Source organism: Peromyscus californicus, unplaced genomic scaffold, assembly GCF_007827085.1.
Source record: "Peromyscus californicus insignis strain IS unplaced genomic scaffold, ASM782708v3 Scaffold_12__1_contigs__length_115047231, whole genome shotgun sequence".
In the NCBI taxonomy this organism is placed as follows: Eukaryota; Metazoa; Chordata; class Mammalia; order Rodentia; family Cricetidae; genus Peromyscus; species Peromyscus californicus.
Genome location: NW_026294413.1, coordinates 1211013 through 1224050, shown reverse-complemented (window position 1 = coordinate 1224050; position 13038 = coordinate 1211013). Strand labels below are relative to the sequence as shown.

Here is a 13038-nt window from a genome sequence, read left to right as displayed (position 1 = left end):
GAATTAGCTCAGGCTTGTTCATTTGAAAATGATAGACTTTTGCAATGGGCAGCTTGATTTACAAATTAGTTAAGAATAATCTTGTTGTCTGTGGACAAAATATCATTCCAGCCATCAGGTTATCCATTGAGGTAAGGTAAAAGAAATAATACTAGGAGCAGGGGGAATCTTGAAAAATGAATTAAAATCCCAAATCTAAGATATGTATATACATGTACATACACACATACTGTGGAAAAAAACTATTTTGAAATTGTTCTGCTCCTTTTTTAATTAAGTGTTTAAAAAATAGATTATTTATTAAAATCATGAGCATGGACATCTGGCTCAATTTCATTAACAAATATGTTTGGTCCATGAATGTCAGTACACATGATACCAGTGCTCAAGAAGCTGAAGCAGGATTGCTGTATGATCAAGCCTGCCTGGGCTATGGAGTGAGACCCAATCTCAAAATGAATTAGAAAAAAAATCAACAAAAGAATACATTTAGTGAGTCAGTCTCACAAAGCTTAATTTTCACTCCTTACTTCCCATGGTGAATGCTTCATCCATCCCATGGCTTCTCACTGCAAAGAGCTCAATATTATACCACTCTGGGACAGCCCTTCTCTGAGCTGCATCCATTAACTGCTTCTCACACATCTGAGTAATATCTATTCATGTGGAAATTGCTGGATTTGGGATACTAAGCAATTTTTCCTCAAGTTGAGCATTAGGTTATATGTAGTGTTTCTTTTCTTTTGGGTGAGCCAATTCTTTCCATTTTTTGCTCATGCGTCTTTCATTTACGTCTCTCTGCTTTTCTTGCTGAGTACCGCACATCTTTACAGAAGTTGATTTCGGCATATTCTAAGGATGCTGACAGGAAGGCAAAGAAGAAACAACTCAAAATCACCCCTTTACTTGCATCAACTCTACCTTATCTGTCTTGTAGCTTAGCTAGAGAATAATAATTCAGACAGCGTCTGTCGGCAACAGCGCTCAGTCACAGATGAAAGTCTCAGGAACACTGTTCAATTCAGAAAGCACAGTGCTTATTTGCCAGAACTCTAACAGGATGCCATTGGACCATGGATCCTTTATAAAATTTAGGTATTCATGGTCTGCCTTCTTTGTGTTCTCTCTTGGTACACAGAGAACAAAAGTGGTCAGCACGGCCCTGGGCTTTGATGGGTCCTTAAGCTTTATTCTGGACAAAGTGAAACTAGCTTATCCTTAGCATGAGCCAATCTAGGTGAAGAGACGACAGGTGTCTAACTAAAGTGAGGTGTTCAGTACAAGATGTGAAGGTCTGAATTAAGGAACTGCTGCATATAAAGCTTTCCTAGCTCATATCAGCACATATTAACATCCAGTGTTAGGGTCACACCTCTAAAAATGATGAAATGAGAAATTATATGGTGGACTAACAGAAGGTACATTTTGTAACAGGAATGTGAACCTTTTGTCCTATATACCAGTCCATCTCTGAGTATGTGACAATATTTATCCACACCAAGAACTATGCAGGCAGAGTCACTGGTCCCAGCACAGCTCAGGCAGATCCATGATTAGGAATCTGAAATGATCCCTTTCAGTTTCCTTTCATTTTGCTGTTGCACACCATAGCATGCTATGCACAAAAGCTTTGAAATCTGTATTTCCTTAATTTGCTTCTATGTGGCTACTCAGAGACATTTGGTAGTGACCATTCAAATGAAAAAAAAATATTACTTTGATAGTTTAAAGAAAACTTTTTTATCATGGATTCTACTTTTCCTCTGAAATATCAGTGCCAATACTTAGTGAACTGTCTATGTCCAAAGGTCTACTATATCCTCATCAGATACACATGTGTCTAAGTATATATACATATGTACATTTCTACTGTCATGGTTGTCATTGGAAGTTCACATACTTAGTGACATTGCCAAGTCCAATATTCCCAGTCTTCTTTAACTCTTTGGTGAGAAAAACACATTGAACATAAGTTTCCTACATCATAGATAAAAGAAATGACTTTATGTCCCAAAACCTGTGTGCCATATAGGAATCATCATGATTTTACCACTTTAGAGCCTATTTTGTCAGAATTAGACCCTTGTGATTTAGTGCCTTAAACCAATAAAAGAGAAGTCCAGCCTCTGAGTCTGGTCAGATTTTACAAATCTAACAGTCACAACAAATGTTCTGTCTCCCTTTTGTACACATAAAAAGCATCTGGGACCTCTTAGAAGTGGTGACTGAGAGGTGGGTGGAGCCTGAGGCCAGTTGCTAGGATACCTAAGTGGTATTTTACCAAGAGGCAGCCTGCAGGAGCTTTGGTTGCTTAGCAACCAGGTCCTCAGCCATAGCATTTTTCTTAATGAAGGTTTTTTTCACAGTTCTCTGTGTGATTACCTCTGCTGAACATTCAGGCGCATTGCCTCTTGAATTCCTGACTTATGCCTCCACATTAAGTGCAATTTTGCATCAAAATAATTTTGTATGACTTTGTTCAAAATTTTCACATTTTGTCTTCTGTTATAACTGCTAGCTGGTTTGGTGCTTTACTTTTCCAGCTGTGATTTTTATCTGTCAGAGTTACTTAATAAGCAGAATATGGTTTTAGGGACATTTTAGGCCATCGCCTGTGAGCACTGCACGTAAGAGCTGCATTCACAGTTTTATGTTCCATTTACATCTCAATGTCTGTCACAGAAAACGTGCCTGCCAAGAGGCTGTCACCTCAGGGAAGACCTGAAACTGTTACACTTCATAGTAAGCTAACAGGGACCAGACAAGGAATAAAAGCTTCCTGAGTTGATTCCTTGAAAGTACCATGACATGGCATCTGTGACTTAACCTATGTAGCATATTAATTTCTTTTCAGGAAATTTGAATTATTTTTGTCAAACTCGAATAATAGTGACATAATTTCACTTGTAACAAAGGTTGAGCAATTCTGATATCTAAGGTATCATAAATGTCAGCTTCCTATGTTCAATGACACTTGAACATAGGATTGCTGAAAGTTCAATAAAAAAGTCTTCAATATAAAATGTTCACTTTCCACCAATAGAGCTATATAATTATTTGCAAACAGATTTTTTTCATAATTTAATCTCAAAATAATTGTTAAAATCATTAAATTGTTTCATTATTAATTCTGGATTTTTTCTTTTTCTCTCCTTTTATTCATTCTAGAAGATATGCAAGCCTGCCTTTCCTGTTTCTAAACAACAAAATGTGAAAACAAAAATAAATAAGTAAATAACAGGATATCAGAACACCTGATACATAGTTGAATGCTCTGTTGCTTTTGTGATGTTTCATGTTATCTCTAACATTTTGGGAGCTGGAAACCATACTGAATATATGATGACTTCTCAACAACCACAGTCATGCAGTGGGGACTGAGGAGTCTTCTTTATACTTTTTTGTACCTTGATTAGTTTGTTCTGAATTAAATACATCTACAACACCAACACTTCTAATCCTTCATATAAGGACCACTGTATAGACTTGTGGTTACACTAAAAATGGGAACTTTCCATTGTTATATTTACTCGGTAGGCCTTTAAGGACTTGTGGTCTTGGAATCAAATCAAAGATCTATAATAAACATTGTTGGTAATTTTGGTTTTGTGTTGAAGCCACTCATGGAACTTTTAAGGAACTAGATGACCTTCCTCACACCACAGCAAAGGTCTTGGATGACTATTCTGGTTTTGGACCTCTTCATCTGTATTTTCAAACCACTCTCCCACTGTACCATATTGTAGCATCCCATTCCAGGAGCATTCTCTGAGGCTTTACTGCTTTGAGGATAGGATGTGCCTAAGGCTGAATGGACTATGATCATCTCGTCGGAAAGATACCTGTGTGGTTGCAGTGGAAGTTGTGCTGCTCCGAGTTCCCCACATTTGTTGAAATTGTACTCTGATTTCTGCAAATGTCTCAATTATGACAGCAATAAACACATTCTGAAAGGAAATGACAAACCACATTTACCAAACATTGGAGATGGAGAAGCCTAGTGATCAATAAAACCAAACAAAAACAAAAAACACATGTTAAACATCACAAAATATACACACTGTGAGCACATTTCTTTTCTAGTACCTTAACAAGCCAGGCAAGGAAGAAAATCAGAGTGATGAAGTAGAAGTAGGAACGCCAGCGGGGGAAGCTGTCGATTGCTCTGTACATGAGGAACACCCAGCCTTCCTGAGATGAAGCCTCGTAGACTGTGAATATACTCGTGCCTGTCAAGATAGGACAGCAGATTGAATCGCCATTGGCTTTTGAAATGAGAAAATATTTCTCAGATAATCAATAGTTATCCACACTCATTGTCTCCATAACACAAGCTCTTCTAAAAAGGATTAAAATTATGTGTGGCATTTTGCAGTTCTTAGAATTTTGGTAAAGTTGTGTCTGACTTCAAGCCAGGGTAATTTCAGTATCACCAACAACAGAGCAGCTTTATATTATGTCTTTAGAGGTTTAAGGCATTTGGCACAGGGAAAATAAAATAAACATTGAAACATTGAAAATAGGTAGAGGAACACTACAAAAATTGTGCAGCACAGAGACTCAGTACTTGGGACTTGGCACTTTGAAGGTGCTCCACCTTTAACCAAAATGGAGTAAGTCTGAGAATTTGGTTGAATTTGGAGTCATTTTCTCACTGGGGAACTTAACTACTTCAGGCCCTGGAAATTAACTTGGTAGAACTCACCTCAAGCTTCATGACACTTAGGTGTGGGACTATAAATTGTCCTCTAATGCTTTGCTTTATTAGGAACTAGCATCTCATTGAACACTCTCCTGGTAATGACAATGAAGTTTAAAATATCTGGCTAGCTATAGAACACCCAGTTTAAGAGAACCTGAGATACTGAACGGGAAAAGACATATTTTGTCCTGTCAACACAATGAGATGTTTTACGGAGAGTAAAGCATATTGATATTAAAAGACTTATTCAAGGATTCATAATGATATTTTGGAGAATACGAATTAACACAGTCACTTTGGAAGAAGTTTCTAGATATTTAATTGACAAAACCATTCCTTTAACTCAACGACCTTTGTGTACACATCTCCTGCTGTGGTGAGGTTTAACTGGCAATTTCTGTAAGACCTTGACAATGATATATGATGAGTTCTCAACACATTTCAGTCACCACCATCATATAGAATAGAAACACCCAGTTCAATAATGCATTGTAAGAAAACATAAAATCTGCTATGTACTTAAAGCTATTTATAAAATGTGATGTGTATTGTTCATAACACTGATAGATATATGGCTCCAGTAAGTTCAATCACCATGAAGGACTTAAATTATTATGAAATATAACCAATATCCACCAATGAACATTCTAATCATAAGAAGCAATTCAATGATGATATTTATGTGTCTGAATGACCACACTAAGAAGGCTTGGAAGAGTCTGATGGGCCTCATCATGTCTGTTTTTGGAGGAAGAAGGGTGACCATGAAGGAACACAAAAGCATTCAGAGCCAATGTATCTATTTACATTGTACAAATGGAAATATGATGGAAAATCCCTGAAAATGCAGACAGTGAGAAACAGAGGCATGAAAGAAAAGCAGAGAGAAGGAAAACAGTCTTATTTGGTGAATTTTTACTACAAAATCACTTTATGTAGATTTCTTTTGTGCAGAATGCAACTTGCTTTATGTGGTGCCTCTATTTTTAAGTGCAGTTTTTTAGATTTATGTTTAACATATATAATTGGCTTGCATATTTATGGGGTATGGTACAGTATTTTAATACATACATGTAATATAAAGTGAAAGTAATTAGCATTGACCTTTCTTTTATCTATTTGAGAGAGAAAAATTAACCATTGACTGGGGAGATGGCTCAGCTGATAAGGATGCTAGAGGCAGAAACCTGATGATCTGGGTCCCATTCCTGGAACCAGTGTGGAAAAGTCTGATACAATGGTGGCATCTGTAATACTGGAACTCTTGTTTTGAGGTGGTAGGAAGAGACAGGAGAACTGCCCAGAAGCTCAGGGACCAGTCAACCTTAGTTCATTGACAGAAACAAGAGAGTCCCTGTCTCAAAACAAGGTGGAAGGAGAAAACTGCCTCCCAAGTGTTGTCCTTTGATCTCCACATGTGGATTGTGTTATGTATCGTTATTACATTACACACACACACACACACACACACACACACACACACACACACACACACATACAAACACACTCTTGTTTTCAGCCATAGTTATCAGTATGCCATTGAACATTAGAAGTTACTTCTAGTGGGCTGCACACATCTGTTACTGCCCAACAACCTTTAGAGGTTATTCTATTGTCTACTTCTGTGAGACTGACTTTGTAGCTTCCATGTACAATTAAGAATATGAGGTATACAAGCTTCTATTTTAAGACTTTTATTTTTACTTTGGTAAGTTATTGCCATAATAGTTGGCATTTAGCTAAGGAATTCTCTGTGTTTTTAGGTAGAGATATGGGGAAATAGTGACAAGGTCAAATATTATCAACTATTAACTACCTTTTGGAGAGAAGGAAACTGAAGATTGTTAGTTATCAAATATCTTGAGCTGAAACAGTGATAGGACCAGAATTTGAACTCACTTATCAGGTCACACACCTGAAACTTTTTTTTCTAATGTCATGTTCTATTTTTTTCTTGCTTGAGATTAGACTGGAAGAATAAATTGTTTTCTATTGCTATCTTTATTTGAACAAAGTCTATTCTTTTATGGATGATAATGGATAAGTTTATAATATATCAAAGAACTTGTACAAGATGACTTTCACACACACACACACACACACACACACACACACACACACACACACACACATACAAGGCTGAGACCTGAGCAGCACAGACAAGCAACAAAATGCCAGCAGAAAACAGTAACTACACTGCCGGTGCATGTTCTGAACACGTGTAGCACTTTTACCCATGTAGACTTAATACAAAAGACAATTTTAATACAAACAATTTATATCCCCTTATTTCTTCTGGCTATTGAAGGGAAACAGAAAAATGGCTATGGAAATCCATTATGAGCCACTATTAAAGTGTAACAGCTTCACCTACAGTGCATTTTCCGTTAAAATGGGGATTGTCAATGTAAGATTAACTCCTCAATCTCTCTGCTCAAGTCTATCTGTATTACATCTACAGTGAAGATGCCATTTGGAATTAAGGGAAAAATAGTATTTGCAACATGTAATCTTGATGCTTTCCCTCCACTTTTCCTCATTCAGCAAAGGGAAAAGCTGGAGTCAGTAATAACCCTCAGTGCAGTTCAAAAAGCAGGTGTGTTGATAAAATAGAAAACTGAAAATATCACAAAACGACTGCAGGACCATGGTGACTGCTTAAAGAAATGTTTCCAGCTACATGTAAACTTCACCAGGTCAGATGGCTTTGAGGATGCCACATCAGGTTGTGGGGTCAAAGGCGAGAAAGTGCAACACTTCTCCTTACCCTCCTGCATCTGGCTTTGCAAAACACAGGAAAGAAAAACACTTCTGAAAAGGTTTTCAAAGGGTTGACTAGGATTTAAAGTAGATACAAGTGAAATGCATGGACTCATTTTCCATGGCTAGTACTGGCCCTGGGGCAAGGAGGCTATTCCTGTTCACTGGGGCCTCTGTGTTCTGCTGTCTATCTGTCCCAAGTTGCTTGCCTATGGCTTCTCATCAATCTCCTCTTCAGCTATCCAGGGGACTCAGCCACTTTGCCTCCAAGGAACATAAGGTGACAGTCCCCATAACTCCCAAAGAGACATAAATTCTGTCAGCTCACTACTATGACCACCTTGATCTTAAAATTCATTTGTTTCTGTTCTGGGCACTAAGAAGTACTGAAGAAATATCAATAAGTTAAACAATGATCGTATTGTCTGTGATTGTGTATGTGTGTGTACATTGTATTTGTGTTTACACATATATGCATGCCTATGGAGGCCGGAGGTCAAGCCTGAGGGCTGTTTCCCAGTAGCCATCCTCCTTGATTCTTGTGGTTTTGTTTGTTTATTTATTTATTTTTTTGAGACAGCCCCTCACTGGACCAGGTCTCCTCTGTATGCTAGGCTGGTTGGCCAGTGAGCCCAAGAGATCAGTTTGTCTCTACCTCCCAGGACTACCATGCCTGACTTTTTTCATGGGATCTGGGTATGAAACTCAGGTCCTTGTGCCTATGCCTCATGCACTTTACTGACGGAGCTATCTCCACAGCCTCTTGATCACGTAGATCTTAAGAGATATAAAAACACTTCTCAAATATTTGCTTTCTGAAAGAAAAATCAGTTCTTGCTTAATGTGATTATTTCACAGATAATTTAGAAGCAAATGGAATGATCTTATAGTAAGTGTACTACCTGATCTTCAAATATAATTTAAAATATGTGCATACATACATACATACATAATCTTCAAAGCCCATAATCTTCAAAGCCCATGCTCCACAAAAAGAGGAAACATGGGGAAACATTGATACTTAGAAAGTATTTTATTTAGATATGCTTCATGGTATTTTTGGTCAATTTTCATTATGAAAGTATAATTTCTTGCTAAAACAGCCACATTTTTGTTAAATGAATAATGTTTCTATGATAGTATCTGGGAATATAATGCGTTCTATTGTGGAAATAATAAAGCATGTTCCAAAAACACTCTGGTATTCCAAATCCTTCAGGCACATATTAAGGTTGTATAAGAAACAAAATTACATTAATCACCCTTGGCTGATCATCTCTAATTCCATTCCCTCTCTTTTGATTTCTTCCACCTATGCTTTGAGTTTATCGTAAAAGAACCCAAGTCTCCATGTAGATGGTAAATAGTGACCTTGGAACTTTCTGTAGAGGATCTCTGCATTAGGATTTAGTACAGCATGTTTTTATAGCCTGAATACAGGTATATTTCCATCTGCTTTGATTATCTTTAGGATTGTATGTGTTGCTTTCCTGTCTTAATTATTTATTTTTATGTATTATTTATTCGTGTGTGTGTGTGTGTGTGTGCACGTGTGTTTTGTGTTTGGGTGGTATATGTGTGCACCATTGTACACTCAAACAGAGGCCAGATGAAGATGCCTGGTTTCTTCAGCTATCATCACACTGCCTGATTTTTTGAGACATATGGTCTTTAACTGAATTGGAATCTTGCCTCTTTGACTAGGCTGTCTGGCAAAGGAACTCTGGGGATCCAGTTGTCTCTGACCCACAACACTGGAATCATAGGCATGCTAGACTACACCTGCTTTTACATTGGTGCTGAGGATTTGAACTCATGTCCTCTTGCTTTTATAGCAAGTAGTCTTAGCAATTGAACCATCTTCCTACCCCAGCCTACTTCTACTGATTCTTTTCTTCATGAAAAAAGGGTAAGAAACTGTGTTTGGGGAATATTCCTCTTTGTTTTTCATAACTATGAGATACAAAAGCACATTAAGTCATTTTTAAATGAGATACATACAAAATTGTGGTAATGACTAATAAACAAAACAAAAGCAAGCAAACAAACAAGCAAACAAAAAACTACATGCCCTGGGGCCACCACTAAAACATATTCAGACACAAAGTATCTGTGGTTTTGTTCTATAGTGGAAAGCATGGTTTTTAATATTGTTTCTACTCTAAAGGTTCATGCTCTGGAACCTTGGTCCTCAATGTACTTTATTAAGAAGAGGAGGAATCTTTAAGAAGTCAGGGTCAATGCATGGTAACTAGGCCTTTGAGACCCTCAGAAGGGATTAAAGTAGTTCTCAAGGGACTCTGTTCATTTTCAGTATACTGATTTTCATAAAGAGCACTTCTGACTCCTGTATTTCTCCAGCTGTCTGCCTCATCACATGAGCTTTCTCTCTCAGAAGAGCTCCCTCCACTATGTTGTTGCCAAAGGAACACTCACCAAGTCCAACCAGATGAAGCCGCTTTATCTATTATGCTATTGAAGGAATGTGGGAAATTGGAGTTGAGAAAAACTTGAGATAACACAATGAAGTCTTGGTCTGCATAATTACTTTCACCTTCACAGATTTCCTAGAGGAGCCAACAGATCTCATTTTCAGCCATATGTGTTAGCTTCTCAGCATTTAGACACTCACTTACCAAGTCTTAACTCCTCCAATGGCATGCCACATCCTGCTGCAGCCCACCCAGTCTTTGGTCAGGCAATACCCTATTCCACTGTGTGTCAGTTAGAAATCTCCTGTCAGCTTGGGGAAGCACAGCAAACTATGGACATCTGGAGAATCCACCCCCTCAGCTCTGCCTGTGACTCACCCTTCAGTCACTAGGTCAGGGTACTGTGGGTACTTGTTTTTCTCTTTGGTTTTTGACCCTTCTAATCTACATTCCATGAAATAGATCTGACTGTATGTCCCTTCCCATCTGTGAGGAGAAGTTCATCTCTGTAGAGGAGAAAGTTGGGGTCGGGGGGGGGGGGGGAAATGAAAACATTCTTGTCCTTCAAGCATCAGCTTCCCTAAAACTTTTCTAAACTGTTTTTATTTGTTTGTGTTTGTTCTGTCTTCTCCTCCTGTTCTTACCATTTTCATAGATGAGCTGATTGACTTTGAGTCTTGGAATTCAGGGTTTCAGCAAACTCCTTAGTTGGAAATGAGAAACAACCATTACACCTTCCCTTCTCACTGCCCATAGATGGATCAGCCCCTTCATAAGCTGCTTGAAATCCATAGACAAGAAAAAGAAGCATAGATAAATCTCAGTCCTGGCCTTCAAATACATGGTTATTTTCTCAACTGCATCTTCAAGGACTAAATAAATCTTTAAATGTGATCAGATTAGAGAGTATAGGTAAAGCCCCTGACATTTGAACATTTTTGTTCTGTTCAAGATAGGGTAAGCCAGGCTTGGTCTGGCTTTCATTCCCTTTGATACATTTATATGTATAAATAAGACCTGTTTCATTCTCCAAGGAATTTCTATTGTTAAATTCCAGAATGGTTCAATAGAGCAAGGTTTCCATTAAACTATAGAATCAATAGACAAAATAATTTGAAGGAGCACTTATCAAAGCCGTATAGAAGGTAAGTTCTACTGTAAGCTTGGACTTAGATCTAATTCCACAAGGTGTCTATGGGAATTAACAACATTCATGAAAGGAGGGCCATGGATCATTTTGTTTGGTTCTCTAATGCAGAGCTCTTCAGCTTTAGTGTGAGAGGCTTTGGGAAAGGATGATGCTCTCTGAGCAGGCCTGACCTAAGCATTGCGGAGTAAGTGAAGTATGTCATCTTTGATCTCTTACCCACTAGGTTTCAGCAATACCCAACCTCAAGATTATAACCAAAAATATCTCAATACATGATCATTTATTAAAAAAAAACTAGGAGAAAATGATTTTTAAGTTCTTGCAATTAATTATCATTATTACATTTTATTTAGTGTGTGTGTGTGTGTGTGTGTGTGTGTGTGTGTGTGTGTGTGTGTGTGTGTGAGTGTGTGTGTGTACATATCACAGCACACAAGTCGAGGTCAGAGGAAAACCTACATAAGTTATTTTTCTCTTCCTCTACCCACATGTGTCTTGGGGACTAAACTCAGGTTGTTAGGCTTGTTAGCAAGCACCTTCACCCACTAAGTTATCTTACCAGCCCAGCTCTTGTAATTTAATAATGATTGTTCACATATTTTACTCAAGATGTAGTTCAGTAAAAGAAAGTTTGTGCAGGATACACAAGGCCCTGGATTTGATCTCCAACATTGGGGGGTGATTTAATTAAAAATTTAGAATAAAATTTCTGTTATTTGAATAATATAAGTAGCATAAATATTTATATAACTCAATTATACTAATGCTGTTTTTTTCTTTGACTCAATATGATGCATTGATATTTTCATGGACAAACACAGAATACACTAACTCTGAACCCACATTCTTGGGAGCATGAACAGCATCCTGATTAACAGCCCTCAGCACAGGGGCATGCTGCTCTTTACATAACCCAAACAGCCACAAACAGATGTGTAGCAAAGTGGCTGCTTCCCTAATTCCACTTTAACCGGATTATAACTTGGAACTCAAGGCCACTTGGTTTTAAAAATCTATACTTGAATTTATTTTTTTAGTTTGGTGACTTTTCAGTGTCCTATCCTCTAGTCATCTGCCTGGGTGTGATGTCAATTCACTCATCCAGATTCAGCCACAGACTTAAATAACATTTAAGGCCAGTGGTCATGGTATGGATTACTTTCTATCATGTTGTTTTTCCCCTAGCAAACTGTCCCCTCCTCAATTCAATATTTGTTGTGTGTGTGTTATTGTTGTTGATGATAACATATGCATGTATGTACATATGTTTATGTGGAGGTTCATGCATCTTTGCATGGTTGTGTGTATGCTAGATATGGATCTGGTAATATTCTTTTTTTTTTTTTTTTTTTTTTTTTTTTTTTTTTTTTTTTTTTTTTTTTTGGTTTTTCGAGTCAGGGTTTCTCTGTGTAGCTTTGCGCCTTTTCCTGGGACTCACTTGGTAGCCCAGGCTGGCCTCGAACTCACAGAGATCCGCCTGGCTCTGCCTCCCGAGTGCTGGGATTAAAGGCGTGCGCCACCACCGCCCGGCGGATCTGGTAATATTCTTATATTTTTCCCCTCTCTACCTTATTCTTTAAGTCTGAACTTGGTACTCATTGATTGACCAGACTAGCTAGTCAGTGATCTCTGGAGCCCACCTGTCTCTGCCTGCCTCCAGCACTGGGGTTGCAGACACACACACTGCCATGACCAGCATTAACTGAGGTTCTGGGGATCTGAACTTAAGCTTGGCCACCATCTCCCAGACTTCAACATTTATTTCCTCACATGAATTCACAGTACATACTCAGGTTAATAGGATCCCTGGTGATGGTAAATCCTCCTATCGTGAGACAATTGTAAAAGAGAGAGAGAGGTGTCTATTCTCTTTTGTTTGCTTGATTTTTGTTGTTTTTGAGATAGTGTCTCCTACAGTCCAGGCTTGCCTCAAATTCCTTATCCTCTTGCCTGAGTGCTCAGATTATTGACACATACTATCATGCCTTGAGGGC

At 38.1% G+C, this 13038-nt stretch overlaps 1 protein-coding gene across 6 annotated transcripts in view; it reads right to left on the bottom strand.

Moving 5' to 3' along the window:
* Positions 1-13038, bottom strand: part of Nalcn (sodium leak channel, non-selective) — a 316074-nt gene that overhangs the window by 213176 nt on the left and 89860 nt on the right. For all 6 annotated transcript variants that reach the window (XM_052732374.1, XM_052732370.1, XM_052732372.1 and 3 more), the window contains 2 exons: positions 4087-4229; positions 3843-3947 (listed from right to left, as the gene is read on the bottom strand). In XM_052732374.1, coding sequence (XP_052588334.1) covers positions 3843-3947; positions 4087-4229 — 248 coding nt within the window. The remainder of the gene's footprint in view (positions 1-3842; positions 3948-4086; positions 4230-13038) is intronic.